Here is a 16,646-nt window from a genome sequence, read left to right as displayed (position 1 = left end):
GCTTCAATGCCAAAAAAACAAATTCGAATTTCCATGGAAAAACTGCCAAAAAATGCTCTAATCAAAAAATGCAGATGCCCAAAAATCTTAGAGCAATTCACAGATCAAAGATCACACCCATCAGAAGATGAAGACAACGGCAAAAATCGTAGGGGAAAATGAAGACGATGGCGGCACAAGGGATCTAGAGGGATTAGGTTTATTTAATTTGTTGTGGAGTGTGCGTTGGAGCTTCAAAATGATGTGGAAAAGCTTATTTGTCATTTTTTAAAAGCATAAATGAAAATGAACACGTGTCTTATTTTTATTGGGTGTGACATGGCAATATAATGGTTTTCGTTAAGTCATTTAACGAAAAATGAGTTCAATGAGTACAATGTTATTTTGGCCTACCCTAGGGACCTATAAATTATTTTTTAAACCACAGGGAGTGATTTGTAAATTAGACCAACTACAAGAACCAATTTTGCATTTATCCCCTTTTTTAAAAAAAAAATTAAAAAAATATGAAGTAACAACATCCTATGTGCTCATTTTTTTTCTTTGATATATATATATAAGACTTTTTTTTTTTAAAAAAAAAAAATTAAAAAAAAAATGACCATATATGATGTTATTACTTCAAAAATTTATTTTTTATTTTTTAAAAATGACCACATAAAAGAAAAGTTGGACCAAAGTTATATTTCTATCATTCCTCTAAATATTTATATGGCAAAATTTTAACCATTTAATATGGAAACAATAATTGCGAGATAAGGAAATGTACATGATAGAATAAGATTTGATTTAGGTGATCTCTCGTAGTTTTTTTAATAGTCTATATTTAATTTCAAGTTTTGTATGTAAAAGACAGAGTAAAATTAAATTTAAACCGTTGAAAAAATTATAAAAAATTTCATATAGGTTTTTTTTACAGTACCTAAGCCAAATCCAATAAAATATTCGAAAAATTTAAAAGATCTAAACAAGCTCGCTTGGGTTTGCGATTTTTTTCCAATCTACTAAATTGAATTTAAAATTACGAATATCGAAGAGAAAAAATAGTTGAGATTATGTTTGGGTTGTTTGAAGAATATAAAATTTTGAATAAAGTTGAAAAATTTTGAGTTGAATTGAGTGTTAGTAGTGTCAAATCAACTAAAAAAAAAAAATTGAGAATAATCGGGAAGAATGTCTTCTCAAACAAGCTAACATTGTCATATCTATTAAGTTTTTTGTTTTATGAAGATAGTTGAAGTGTTGGAGGGTAACATGGAAGGGAAGCCACAATTTTCTCATTAATCTCTAATCCCAAACTATAGGATTGGTTAGGTTAGTAACCTACTTCATATAAATCATATGGTACGTTTTGTCATGGTAGGCAATGGAAGAATCTGATTGGCATGTTAAAAACATTAGGTCAAATTAAGTCCATAATATTTAGGGATTCATTCCTTTTTGTGGAACATATATTACTTTGCGTAGCTTGTACTACTTACCCAACTCGTGTAATACTCCTATCTAAATTAGGGTTAAGAAATAATTAATTGGGACTTAAGAGTTAAAAGGGAACAAGGTTTGACATGAAAATTATGAAAAATGGGCATGGTTCAACACTTTGGCCAAATTTGGGATTGAGTGATCAATCACTACTGAGCACTAGGTGATTGATTAGTCCTAACGCCTAGGTGATTGGTCACCCGTTGTGTTGTGATTAAATTACTAAGTGCCAGAAAAGTCAAGTGATCGATTGGTGTTAAGACACTTTTGCAATTTGAATACGTTCAATACATACAGACGCAATGGTTAAGCTATTAAAGAGCAACCCTAGTGACCATTTGGCCGACTAGGGCATCTAAGGAGAGAGAGATAGAGGGAAATGAGGTTTTATTCTTAAGGACTTTGAGAGATCAAGGCTCCACAATGTGAGAATAGCTGTTCTTACTAGTGTTTCTCATGTTATTTGTTATATTTCTCGTAGTTGCATTCATTTTGGGTGTTCTAAGCTTTGTTTGAGAGAAAGGTTTAAGCTTTCTAAAGAAAAACCCTAACTCTAAGTTGTTTAAAGTGGTTAATATTCTTATATATATGACATAGCTATCATTGGAAAAATGAATGAATAGTATGGAGCATGTGCATATTATGTATATAGGCTTAACCCTATGACCCTTGTTCATTTTTGTTGTTCTCTACCTTAGAATAGATCCAAAGGCTAAAGTGACAAGCACAACCATGTATGGATGACGATCATGTCTTGTAGAATCGCTAGTTGTGTGGATTACTTGGGATCGAGCCCGGTTGAACAACTAGTGGTGGCTAGCTATTGTACCTCATCGAGGCACTGATGTTATACCTAAAGTTCCACGGGACACACAAACCTCAACATGATGTTGCGTGTGATTTGTCTTTATATATATATAAGAAACTAAGCTTACTGCATATTGACATGTTTCTTGTGTGCTTAATTCACTGAGTCGTGAACTTACACTTTATCTTTCCACCTATAAAACATATTTGCTTTACACTAAAACAGTCTTTAGAAGATGATTCACAGGGCCCCACAGAGAAGGATTTTGATGGATGACTTGGCTAGGATAATCTCTGTGGACAACCCTAAGATGGCAGATATATATGAGTTGAGAACGAGTCATTTGGGATTAACCACCCCCAACATTGTTGCACCCTTTGTATGGAGTACCTCTTGTGCAAATGTTGCAACCATGGTGCCTTTCAGTGAGGTTACCAGAAAAATAAACAATCCCTACAAAATTCTAATTGTTCCATCTAATTGTGTATATCCATGTTTGATTGAACAGTAACGATTGGTGGAATTTATAATGGTTTAATGCTAACAAAAAGTCACAAAAAATTATCCTTCAGTGGGCATTCATCTGCTTCAGGGCACCTTTCAAATGCCAAAAGAGGCCTTTGTTTGCGGCCTTTCCACTCCTGAAATTGGCTTGGATGATTTGCCAATTCTTTCTACATAATCGCTTTAACTTGCATGATTAAACACCTTTATGCTGCAAATGCGACAATATAACAAATTGTAGGCAATTAACTTTGGACCAAGCTCAATCAATTTTGTTTTATAAGAAAAACCTTTGTCCTGAGAACATTTTACGCCGAATCAAACAAAGCCTAAGTTTCATTATCCCTCTCTTCACATAAAGAACACCTAAAATGGCCGTAAAAATGGTCTCGGAAACTAATAACTGTTGTTCAGAGCTTGTAATCTTGTCAAAGAAACAAGCACTGGTATTCTTACATAATAACCCCCTTCCCACTAGACAATAAATCCAAGGATATGTTTGCTTTTTTCTCTTCTTTCCTTTTCTTGGATAGCTGACAGAAATCTTATCCTTAGATGCAGTCACCTCATTGAACAATGCAGGTATCCTACAAAAGCCATAAAGGTAGGCTAAGAGTCCACTTCCTTCACATGCATCCCCACAAGGTCCTTTCCCCTCTCTTTTTTTTTTCTTCTTATTTTACTTTTCTCTTCACACAAAAATAAAGAGTATAAAGAAAGGAAGGCAACAGTAGGGTATCTTCAAAGTTATTATGCAAGACAAAAACTAATATTGCATACAAAACTCTGCAAATTACCACTTCTGTATTATGAGCTTATATATTACAATCTATTTGTAACCTATACAAAAAAGCCCGCAAAGTTCATCCCTTGCTTTTCAAGTTCAAAAAGGTTAAGAAAGAAAGATCAACCAGCAAACCTCATTCACAGACATTTTTCCTGTTTACCACCCAAAATATGTGAACCCCATTCAAAGATTTCAAAGACATGTCTACAATAGCCCTAGTGATTAGAAATTGTATACATCGTCAGCGACGGCCATGATATGGGTATATTGAGCTACTACTAGTGCTTGCCTGTTGTGCACCAAAACTTAAAGCTGGGTGAAGAAGCTCTGCCTGTGGGAAAGAGCCATTGGATGGCACGTCCAGCAGCAGATCCTGATCAGAATTTTCTTCAACAAAACGTAATGAATCCAGCATGAGGGAGCTACCATCAGGAGGCAAAGCAAACAGGCTTCTTGGACTAAAGCAAGAACCATCATTGTCTATGAGCTCCTTGTTCTCATAGCTAGCCTTCATGATCACCCTTTTTGGGCACTTCATCATTGTCTTTACTTCTGCGAGATGCAAGATACTTCTTAAGAACCATTTCAGTGTACATGTTTAACTTATTTCAAAGAGAACAAACATTTTATTTAATGGTAAAGTGATATTGCAGCTCAGATGGTTCACTCAATGGAACAAAGTAAGTTGTTCATAGGGCTTAGCATATGAAGTCATCATGTCATACTCAAACAACCACGATAATTGCATGTTTGTATTAAGAGAGAGAGAGAGAGAGAGAGAGAGAGAGAGTTAATTTCTCAGTACTTATCCATTTTCTTGGTGAAAATAAGTGCACATTTGTTTTGTCTTATTACTATGCCTCGGTATCCCAAGTCCAAGAGCACTTTATAGGCCCCATAATGCTGTTCTGTCAAACATATGAGTCATGACCTTAGACTATGTATACACAATGCCTAGTAGTACAACCCTCAGTGTCCAGTCCAAAACTGATTATCAGGAATCTGTGCTTCCAGACAGTGCAAAACCACCCAGAACCATAACAATGGAATGCAACCAATGGGTGGACAGAACAAGCGGAACTGAGGAAAGCAAGGAGAGAAGGCAGAGGACTTAGATATGTTTTTATTGTAATTAACCAGTCAGTGTGAAATGCGCAGTCTTTATCTAATTAACATATTATACATTTAAAATGAAAAGCAACCTAAACAAAAAGGGACAAAGATGACGGGAAAATAAAGGGTTTAGAATTTTTTATGGATGCATTTTCAAAATCTGGATTTAAAGATTGTACATGAGTTGTAAACAAGACTGTCATTTAAGCCCATCAGTTGTATAACACCTCCTTGTATAAGGCAAAGAAATTCACTCAGCTGTCTGAAGCCCCTTTTTAGGCTTCTCAAGTGTTTTTTTCTCCTTTTCACAGGAAAACCTAAGCATAGGAAAACCCAAGCCAAGTTAAACCATTTGTAGTGTTTCCAGCAAATATATTTAGACAAAAACGGGGCCACTCATCAAATAGAGCCAAAAATAAAATTTTATATTAACCTGGAAGATTTTGACTTTGGCTGTCACGCGATCTCTTGACATTTGTTAAATTACTTGCTGCAGTGGCATTAGGTCCTAAAGCACCAGATCCTCCAGCACCATTTTGACATTTCTGCAACCAAATAAAGATGTTAATAAGTTGCTATACAGCTTCACAATCATTTTTCCTTAATATCTAATGATATTTCAGATCTTAATAGCTAGCTTAAACCTTAAGTAGATGATAGCTTTCAACCCATTTGCATTTTGATGAATTGGATAATGCAAGCCTTTTCAAAGTCTTGCAGTCTTCAGATTTTGCCCCTGAGAAGGAGATATCAAAGACCCCTTCCGCAAGCAGTTGCTGAAAGTAAATTAAGTTCTCCTTGAATTGTGGACTATCAAACATGCTTTTGAGGCTGCTGCATGCAACAGTTTAAACCATCATGAGGGCGGGGATCATGTCTCAACTTCATAAATCCTATTATATAGGATAGTGAATGACACTCGCAAAAGAAGCTTAAACATCAAGAGTGTCTTTCTTTTTAGGGGTGTGTCTGTGCAGCTATGACTTGATCTCACGTAGCAACATCACTCTATTCTAAAAGACAGGCATGTGTACTCAATTGCAGGTGTATGAAATGAAATGATTTTCAAACACCCCAAATATGAACATAGGATATTCATGCATGCTATTTTGCAAAGGATGTATTGCTGACATATGGCATACGCAATGTGTTTCATCTCAATGCTCATTGTTGCAGCCAAAACAATTTATAGAGAGTATTCTGTGGTCAACAGAAAAATGTTAAGATTATATTTATGAAAAGGATTCTAACCTATCAGGAACTTTAACAGGATCAACTGGAGATAGATACTTGAGTAATTGTTGTTGCTCCTCATTTGTCAGGTGTCTCATAAACCCCTCAAAGTTCAAAACATCCTACAACCAACATGAACTGCAATTATAATAAGCACTCAACGAATCGAGGAGTCACAATACTAAACACATCGATTAATCTGGATTCAGAAGCACTCTGCAGCAGGATATATAGGAATAAGGCCAGAATTGCAGAGATAATGGCCCCAAAAAAGAGAAGAAAATCAGAATTTTTAAACAATGTGTATTATGCTCTGTAAGGATGTGTACAGTTTAGGGTGCTTGTAGAAAAGGAGAACTTGATCACAAGCGTTATTTGCAATTAGTTAAATAGAAACACCAAATTTGAGGAGCTCAGCTTCTGTGATACAACCAAAGAAGAAGCATAGGAACAAAACTTACATTCAAATCTATATAACACAGTGGTGACTTGTGGCTAGAGAGGATTTGTTGGTTTTCATTCTGAAACTTGTCCCTGCAATTTCAAGCAGCATCAGAAATATTCATTATGGTGAGAAAGATTCTTTCAATTTCATCCCCCAACAATGGAGTAACAGTTTCTTTGCTTTGTTATGATATTATCCATGACTCACACTCGTGTAGGAGAAGTTATCACAGAACTTGTGTTTGTATTTTCATACATAATTATGCACGAGTTCTGAAACCAGTGTAGGAAGAAGGTACCTTTTAAGTTGCTCTGGTTGCAACCCTTGTCCAGCATGGCTCTTCATTTTTTCGACCCCAGGACTTGGAAAACAGACACCCTTGCTACCACTATGTACAGAAGGGATTGCCCAATGGGAATAAGCCTCATTTGATGGAAATTGTTTGTTCTCAACCGAAAGCGAGCTAGCTTCAGATTCCTCATCTCGAGCTATTGAGCTCGGATGCCTAATGAGAACACTTCCATGTCCTATCTCAACAGAAACCATTGGTGTTTCACTCTCAAAAAGCAGATCCTCTTCAGAAGATCCAGAGAAATATGAAGATTGTTGTTCATGTAAAATAGTATATAGATCTTTTGTTAGCTTCTCAACTGGAGATGGCTTTGAACGACTCACACAGGTCCTTTTCCTAGAAGGCACTGTTGTATCCCACACCATTGATTGAGCTGGACCTGGAAGGAGACCAATTGGACACCATATATGGTCAGAATTACACAGCTACCATGAAATAGCATAAAACTTCAAAATACTGCATGGGAAAATGAAAAAGTGCCCTTTATGGAGAACTAAAAGAAAAGAGATTGAAAAAAAAAATTGCAGTTGAAACTCAATTCTGATAAAGTTGTACTACCCAAGGAAAAGACTAAAAAAATTCGAACAATGAATATATCAAATAAACAGGAACTTTCAGTTACAACTAGAACTTTGCCTGAGGGATATCGACGATATTAAATCACAAGGGGAAATAAAATCATGGAAATGAAGTTAATTATACTAAATTAATAAGGCATTTACCATAATGATTATTTGTTAGTGTTTTTTTTTTTTTTTAATGAATAAAAATAAGGCTATTTGTTAGTGTAATATAACCTTGAAGTACTCACACAATATGAGATGAACATGATGTGCATAGCAGCTTACTTCCAAATTGCACATTCTAAAAAATGAAAGGAGGGCACTTCTTTTTCTTTTTTAATAACATTTGACTCGTATCTAACAAGACATCTCTCTCTCTCTCTCTCTCTCTCTCTTCCTGTTTTCTTTGAAACCCTTTCCTGAATCCACCTTTCCATAATATCAAACATAAAACTTATAAATTTCAACTGGCAGATAGTAATCCCCAAAGACTACTAGTTCCAGCGAGTGCCCAACCTGTCAAATCACTTGCATCTGCACCACCAAATTGTGCACAGCTCTCCGAATTAGATATGGCTGATCCGGAACTCGATCTATTACTTGTATCTTCATCTATCACTTTTCGAAAGCCCGGGTTGTAATCAGCGGCACCCCCTCCAACCAACGTATTTTCACTGGGCTGCTTTCTTTTGAGCAGTTTCACTTCTTTGTTCTTATTTATTGATATACTCTTCACCCTGGAGACCCTGTGATCCTCATAATCATCAGGTTCTGCCCGAGCATGTAGAGGAGTATAATTTGCAAGTGTTCCCTTTGTCCTCCACCGAGACCCACAAGCATTGCACAAGACTGGCTTCTCAGGAGGCCCATTGCGCCAAAGAGGAGTGCCTGTTGCAAGGCTTGGTTGTCAGCAGTCAATACACATTGAAAGACATTAGGCAAAAGTAAGAAAGATCTAGACAGAATAACATAGAACCATCAAGCAATTTCTCATCTACAAGTTTAAAATAATCGAATTTCAGTTGTCGTAAACAAGAACCCCAGCTAAACTGAGATGTCATGTCATTAGTGTATCAAGAAGTGATAAACTTAGAAGATGAAAATGTACATGCCTGCCATGAATAAGGGAAAAAGTTTAGTGTATCTGCATTGAAAAGATTAAACATTTTTATGATGAAGTTGGTATTTTTCACACATAGATGTTTCTGTTGCAATGGAAGCTTGGAATCAGACAATTGTTCCTGCATTCTAACCAACTGTACAAGCAAAGAGCAGCATACATGGAAGCCATACTTAATAAATAAATTATGATTAAATGTCTTTTATCACACAATAGAATGATATACCATGGATCCAACAACAGATGGATTCAGGACACTATGATGAAAAATCCCAAATCTCCGCTTGGCTCTAGTTTGTCAACTAAACATGAAATTGACTTGGGAGCATAAGCTCAGACCAGGTATGAAAGTTGTATTGAACTCAGAGTAAAAAGTAGCCCAGCACAACATCTTGTTAACAAATTCTTTTTTATTTTTGATGATGAGGAACCCCTCTAAGGCAGAGCCACTTCGTATACCCACCCATGTCAGATAAACCTCGGACCTATGTAAAGCACCTCCTCCACACATATCAGATAATACTCCGACTTCACCGGCAGATTGGCCCCAAAGAATTATTTGCACCCTAGGGGATTCAGACCTTAGACTTGATGAAAATGTCACCAAGACCAAGGCCCTTGCCACTTGAGCCAACACCTTGGGGTTCCAATAGTATAGAAAACTATTGTTTTTTGAATTGGAATGAAGTAATTAACTAACAATCTAATTCTTCCACATGCTAGAAAAGTAATTGTAATCCTGACAAGTACTTCATTGCAACTAGGATGTCCATGACAAACTTCTTCTCACACCCATTTGTCCGTTTCATTTCTACCTGCAAAAGTGATTCAGTTTCTATCCCCGCATAATTACCATGCACTTTGTCCTTTATAGAATTTGTTGAAGAAAGGACAAAGTGCATGGTAATTATGAGGGGATAGAAACAGAATCACTTTTGCAAGTAGAAATGAATCGGACAAATAGGTGAGAAGAAGTTTGGCATGGACATCCTAGTTACAATGAAAGACTTGTCAGGATTACAACTACTTTTTCTAGCATGTAGAGGAACTAGATTGTTAGTTCATTACTTCATTCCAATTGAAAAAACAATAATTTTCTATACTAAAAAATGCAAACCTAGGTTGGCAAATGGCTGAGACAAGGGGCACTGACTGTTATAGAGAAAATCAACAGTAAATGATACTGCTTTTGAGGTTTTCCTTACAACAGCACCCTTGGCCGTCAGTATAAGAGGCAACTCCCAAATCCAATTAAGCATTGTGAAATCTTCAACTCATTTCTCCAACAAGTGAAAGCTCATACTAGGAGATAACAATCTTTCCCCCCAAGCTCTGTTGGAGTGATGAAGGAACAGTTGAGAGTGACTTTAGAGTCTACCACAATACAGATAATCCTTGTCAGGAATTGGATTGAAGAGCTTGGGACACAAGCTTCAGAACAATTTCCATCCAATGAAATTGAAAATGAGAGTTGGGATAAAAACTCCACATTGAAAGAGCAAGCGAAATCAATCTAAATGAAAAAGAGAAATACTACACATCCTTCCAATTCCTCCCCCGTGACCCCCCGTGACATCGTAGTGAAAATCACCATTGGATGCTACATGTACTTTCATTTGTAATTTGATTCAAGGGTGATTTTCACTGCGAAGTTAGGGAGTGAACACTTGGGAATATATGTAGCTCTCCTCCTATGAAAAATGGGCAGTTCTGTAGGACTGTAGGAGTAGTTCTCAGTTAAGCCACAAGCCTTGGGAGTAAGCGAGTATTGATGTTTGAGAGAATGCTAGCACAAACACTCTCCAATGACGCAGCATAAGAAAAGGTTCAGAAGGAACACAGGAAGATACCCATCATGAACATTGCCCAAGGCATAGAGGAACTGAAACACGGGTTACACACAAAAAAGTACATTTTCGTGAATGAATAAACTTCAGTTAGCAAAGAAATACAAACAGCAACTACAGTTTGGCTTGGTTCACAACACGTCGAGAGCAATGGGAAAGTAAAACAAATAACTTATAGACTCTGCAGTTACCCATTATTCAACAGACTCCAAACTCGGATTTACACTTCAAGGAAACAAACACCAACAGAGACATAAAAGTAAAGGGTTTGGGAAATAATCGAAAAGTGAAAAATAAATTCGTGAACAAATTCGAATCCGAAACAACTACAGAGATTCAGAAAAGCAAGAATACTTGTAGCTCTGGATTATGCATACAGAAAAACACAGAGAGCAGCACATACGGTAAACTCATTTCCCTTGTCCAACTAATCTCTTCCCTTTTGCTCATCGTTATTGTTTTCCAGGAAAGAATTATTTATTTGAGCACAAAACCCATTTGCATAATATTTACTAGAAAATTATAACAATGAAGAAACCAATTTTTTCTTGTATGTCCAAAATTTATTAAAAAGAAAAAAAAAAGTTGGAGAAACAAGAACTCACTTGTAACTCCACAGTGATAGCAAGGCCCTTGCTTGCCCATGTCTTTCTCTTTTCCTCAAGTGAAGAAAAAATAAATTCAAAGGAAATTCACAGGGAAAAAAGATAAATAGAGGGGAAAAAGAAAAGACGGAAAACCAATTTATTGACAAAAAGTTGAGAATTTTGGAAAAACAAACAAAAACTTTGAGAAAATATAATTGTTCTCTTCAAGCCTTGTTTGGCATCATACTACTGGGTATGAAGGCTTTTCTGCAACAACCCAGAAAAAGAGTTTGCACAACAAAGCAAAAGCCAAGAGACCCAGAAGAGGCTTATGTCTTATTGTCCCATAAAAATCACAGAGAACATCCAAAAATCAACAAGAAATAAGAGGGATTTAGAGGGGTATTTTCATCTAGGAATCTGTACAATCCAATGGAAAGGAAAAGACCATTGGAGGAATCTCATAAATGGCTGTGGAAAAAGGAAGGAGAAATGGGCTGGGGAGAAAGAGAAAGAGGGGTCTGTATGTGTGTGTGTGTGACCTCTTCTTCTTGTATTGTATATGAAGTAAATGCTCAGCTTTCTTTTACTTTATTTTTTATGTTGTTGAAAGATTTTTAATTTCATTCCCTTTTTATTACTGTAAAAAATTAGAAAAAGATTAATTTTTTTTTTACCCACCAATTAGAGTCAGTTTACACGAATATTATTTCATATATGCTCTGTTGACTACGGACTTTTCTTGCTCTGTTTATAAGTTTTCAAACATATATTCATTAAGTTATTACCTTTTTCAGTCCAAAAACATAAAAACCCACAAAATAAAAATGGACCATTGTTTTATTTTAAAACAGGCTGAAATTTTGGGAGAAATTTAATATCGAGTGCTCGGTAATTTTTTTAACGGTCTAGATTTAATTTTAAATTATTTATGAAAAAATAAAGAGAGAATAAAGTTAAATTTAAGAAACTATGCTGAAATAAAAGAAAAAGAAAGACCTATTGCTCTATACCTAGAAAACAATAAAAAGGGAGGAAGAAACAAAACTGTCAGAGTCTTGTTTGGCTAAATTATTTATTTCCTCCTCCTACTACTACTACTACTTCCTTTTCTTTATTTTCTTTTTGAAAAAAAAAAAAAAAAAAGAGGAAATTATTCATATCCTCATGGGCTTGATGACATGATGGTGATAAATATTGAGTTGGTCTTTATAAAAAGAATAGAGTCTAAAGTCACCGCCTGCCTGCTCATTGGTTGTTACAAAACCCATTACTCACGGTTGATTCGCCAATCAAATTACAATGACAAGGGCCCCACCAGATTAACATTGTTCTCCTTCATGCCTTTGTTTTGGACTTTTGATTATGAGGAAATTTCTAAATCATTTTTGTATAATGTATTTAATTTAATTAATACAATTTCGTAAATTGTAATACGTATGGTTGTCATACAATTTGAATGACGTGGCAATAAAGAGTAATGTTAAGAATCGTTTTTTTATTCTCTTAAAATTGATGTGGCTTTTAAAATCACCACTGGATTAAAATTCAAGTATAATTCACCTCAAATTTAATGGTGATTTTAAAAGCCACATCAGCTTTAAGAGGATAAAAGTATGATAAAAAGATGATTTCTAACATTACTCGGCAAAATAAAAGTTCATGATTAATTTTTTTTTTTATGAGTATTGGTCCAAATATGATAGTGGTAAAAAAGTCTCCTAAATGGCAAACTCACTCTTTACCCTTTAAGTGCTTATTTCTAACGTGGCAGTTGACACGACAGTTTTTTGTTGTATCGTTTTTTAATCCCATCTATTTACTCTCTTTCTAGAATCGTCAGGTTAATAAATAAGACCTTAAAACTGTAAAAGAGAAAGTTCGTGTAGGGTTGGTCTACTCTTTTAACTTGTTTTTTTTTTTTTTTTTTTTTTTTTGCAAATATTATGAAAAAAGAAAAGGACAATAGTATGTCCATGTCCATTATACATAGTGGGCATCCCATGAATGAATTGACTGGTTTGGTGCCATGTGGAAATGGTAGTATTTTTTTTTTTCAGTCTGCCTTAAAATTTTGGCCCCTCTTAACCTCTAAATTTGCACAATTGCACCAAAAAGGTCAGTATGACCAGGGGCATTTTAGGCAATTAGTTGAATGGTTCTTTTCATCAAATAGAGTATGATTATGCACCTAAACCCCACTGATAGACAGCTCATGAAATCGTCTCCAAATCCTACGGCCCAGAATAATCAATCCTATAGAACCGAAAAATAGGTCAAATACCCAAACGTCATGCAAAGTAATTGCTCAGAAAATAAAAATAAATAAATAAATAAAAAGAAAGAAAAATTGACTTGTAATTGTACAACGCATTTCTTGCCTGTTTCTCTTTTACAAGTACTGACTGCGTCTTTGCATCTAGACCCTTCATTTTGATCAAAAGTTGTTTAAGATAGGCCCAATCACAGACACATCTTTGATAACCACCCTCCGATTTGCTGATATTCTCTAAGTTGTTCTTATATGGACTAAATTATTAGAAAAATGGTACATGATAATATAAAAAAATGACAAGATTTGGGTATTCTAACTCAACTCTTCAAACACTCAATGGTCCTGATTAATTCAAACAGGCCACGTTGCTGGCAGCACACCATTGCTGAAAATTCGTCATTTATTATTACTTCATTTTGTTAAAAAGTAAAAGAAAAATGAAATTAAAACACTAAATAAAAAATTGAAATAATCTAGTCAGACTCATTGGTGGATCCCTGGCAGAGCTTCTCCTTTCCCCTACAGTTTTTCTTTTTCTTTAAAAAAAAAAAAAAAAAAAATCTCTTTTACACTTATTTATTTCATCTAATATAATGTTTTAAGTGATTTATATTTTTATTTTGTAAGCCACTTAAAATATAATATGTCAACTAATATAATATGGGTGTGATAATCGGGTATAAAATTTAGCTTTACTCGAAAATAAAACAATAATTAAGTCAAGAATAATATGCTACCGTTCACATTTATTTTATTACACCCATTTTCATGTAACATAAGCTAATTTAAAACTTTTGGATAAATATAATTTAACCCTCTTAACTAACAACTATTTTTTATTTAGCCATATGAACCGACCAGTGTGATACTTAAATATACCAAACTACCATTTTGTTATAATTAATCCCCTGGGCTAGTGTTGATCGCCTATTTGGATGGAAAAACCATATTTGACCAAATTCTTTCGAAACTACCCACCTTTTGATCATTGAAAAATCAAATTTATCCTTTATAATTTTTAATCAATAAAAATGCTAAAAAAAAATGTGGGGTGACTCAACCTCCATCTAAATAGATATCGACTCTAATGGAGAAGATTAAATGCAATGAAATAGTAGTTTGATATATCTAAATGTGACACATATCATTTCATGAGACTAAATAAAAAAATGTTTTGTTAATGTAGGAGGCTAAAGAATAGTTATCTCTTTGTTTTTTTAAGTGGTCATTCAACCCTTGCCACATCAATTAATGTAAAGGAAGTGTGATAAAATGGACGTGAAAAATAAATGTATTCTTTAGTATAAGAGATTTTACGAGTGAGTAATGTTAAAATGAAAGTTAGAGTCCTCTCAAATATAGCATGTCTTTTAAAATTATCATTAAATTTAAGATAATTATTATTAAATTTTGATCTATCGATGAATTTAAAAGCCACGTCATATTCGAAAGAATTCAAAAAGTTGCAAAAAAATGGTCAAATTCTTAAGATTGCTAATTTCACTATGGGTCCATTAGAATTAGGTATGATTTATTGTGCATGCCACGTGTACAGCTAAGGTGCTAAGGTGCATGATTGGAGTAATGTGCAGAGCCACAGGAAGCTTTTCTGTCATCGATATAATTGAATATATAAAAGAGAAGCCGTCTTTATTAGGGCAGGCAGAAGCAAGAACATTATCTAATCTCCGGTACAACCAATGTTCATTTTTTTTCAATATGGAAAGGGGGGTCCCTAAGCTATACTAAAATTCTGAAAGCACCCCTCCTTGACATTTACTGATATTCCCCTAAAGCCCCTCTACCAACAACCCCGCATTACAACCGCGTCCCTGTGGAATAATATCCCTCCTTGTTCTCAATAAGACAGCTTTTCCTCCTTATTATTTTTTACAAGTATTTTTTATTTTTTATTTTTATATGTTCACACAATGAAAGGGGAGGAGGGATTCGAACTAGTAACCTTCGCTTAATTAGGCATGGTCCATAGCCGATTGAACTACCAATTGGGGACAATATTTTTAATTTTTTATTTCCTCTTCTTCTACAAACAAAATTAATGGTTAAGATTTATAGGAATATTAATTTTCATACTCATAATTTAATAAAATAGCTTGCTTCCTATTTTATTTTTACTTTTTTTAATAACTTGTGTAATGATAAGATATTAGGATCGTAACCCAATTGGCCCAACCCTGAAGGCTCGGGAGCCAAGCGGCCCAAGCCAAAAGCTCGAGAGAAGAAAGCCCAAAATCGGAGTTTAGGCCCACCAAAAGAATACCCATATTTTCCTTTGGCAGATCAAGCTTAACAGAAAAACTTGCTTATAGGAGTGTAAAAGTAAAATGGCTCACATAAGGCAAAAATTCCCTCCTTGTGGTGTCAAACTCGCCCGACTCATGAAAAGGGAAATAGAGATGAATCATTTAGGTAAAAAGGTGTAAAATTTGGAATAAAATTATCCTCAACTTTAAAAATTGGGACAATTTTGTCACATCGTTTAGCCTAATCGAGTCCTCTCCATTTCATTTATGTTTCCCATTAAAAGAGCAGAACTTTGAGCCAAGCAAATCGCTTAAGTAGGATCACCTTACTAAAGGCAAGGAATCATAGGTCCAAAAAGGGATGTGTACACGAAACGAAATTGGCCACCATGGTCGAGGGAGCCAATCCGCCAAGCAATCCCTCAACCAATGACACTTTACTTGCCTAAACACGCCTACCAAATCAGGACAAAAGCCGACAAAATGTGAGCGAGAAGGACAACACATGTATGCTAGCTCTAATAATCCTTTTTTACTACACAAGTTTCTTTTTACTTTTACAAACTTAAGCATATAAAATAGCGTCAACGCCACGAATGGTATGTCACCTTGGCCCTTAATTTTATTGCAGAATTCTTATGTCGAGGACTATGCATGTGTGGTCACTATATTAACAACATGAAATATCTTCATTTGTTATCCCCTCTTAATCACATAAAAGAAAAGAGTTTAGTGTTGTCAATAGGACTAGATCATGTGTTATTTTTACCTCAAACTCATTTCTAAGACTTATCCAAACGAGATTTTTTGCTACCCGAATTGGACATGGATTTGGCCCATTGGAGGTGGACGAGAAAGCTAGTGAATGGTGAGAGATCTTAGCCATCCATTTAATGGAATTGTGTGTTGAATTAATGGTTTACATTGTTGATTTGACGCCTAAGTGATGTATAAGTGATTTTATGATAAATACATGAGGAAAAAAAACAATAATCGAATGGTCAGGAAACTAAGACAATAACGCCAAATCAGACATGCTAGAAAACCAGTTGGTGGGATCTCAGATGTATTGTTTTAGACTAAAACTTGTAAATGTATAGTTTTACTTTCTTTTTCTTTTTTATTAAAAAAAAAAAAAAAAAAAAAAAAAAAAAAACAGAATTTAAGATGGTTGTGTGGCCACCCCTCCTTCAATTTAGGGTGACCACATGATCACTTTTATTCTTTTTTTTGGTTAAATACTTAATACTCAATGGAATTTGATAA

At 34.9% G+C, this 16,646-nt stretch overlaps 1 protein-coding gene across 2 annotated transcripts; it reads right to left on the bottom strand.

Annotated features, from left to right (window-relative positions):
* Positions 1–3,579: 3,579 nt before the first annotated feature.
* GATA26 (GATA transcription factor 26) lies at positions 3,580–11,382 on the bottom strand. 2 transcript variants are annotated; one of them, XM_059585564.2, is made up of 8 exons: positions 10,860–11,382; positions 7,804–8,175; positions 6,671–7,103; positions 6,389–6,461; positions 5,946–6,049; positions 5,339–5,528; positions 5,128–5,239; positions 3,580–4,133 (listed from the first exon to the last, which is right to left on the bottom strand). In XM_059585564.2, exons 1-8 carry the CDS (start codon positions 10,897–10,899, stop codon positions 3,823–3,825), a joined length of 1,635 nt encoding a protein of 544 aa, XP_059441547.1. In that variant the 5' UTR covers positions 10,900–11,382; the 3' UTR covers positions 3,580–3,822. The 2 variants fall into 2 exon arrangements, with proteins under 2 accessions (XP_059441547.1, XP_059441548.1); XM_059585565.2 differs by having other exon boundaries at positions 5,339–5,525.
* Positions 11,383–16,646: the final 5,264 nt, after the last annotated feature.

Source organism: Corylus avellana, chromosome 3 (assembly GCF_965113065.1).
Source record: "Corylus avellana chromosome 3, dhCorAvel1.hap1.2, whole genome shotgun sequence".
Taxonomy (NCBI): Eukaryota; Viridiplantae; Streptophyta; class Magnoliopsida; order Fagales; family Betulaceae; genus Corylus; species Corylus avellana.
Note: the sequence above shows the minus strand (reverse complement) of the source record. Positions and strands in the feature narration are given on the sequence as shown.

Bases quoted from the DNA above. Each gene is read 5' to 3' on its own strand.
- GATA26 (XM_059585564.2), bottom strand. From the start codon at position 10,899: ATGGGCAAGCAAGGGCCTTGCTATCACTGTGGAGTTACAA. The intron at 7,104-7,803 runs GTTGGGCACTCG...GTCTCCTTCCAG, and splicing joins AGATGCAAGTGATTTGACAG to GTCCAGCTCAATCAATGGTG. The intron at 6,462-6,670 runs GTACCTTCTTCC...TTGAAATTGCAG, and splicing joins CAACCAGAGCAACTTAAAAG to GGACAAGTTTCAGAATGAAA.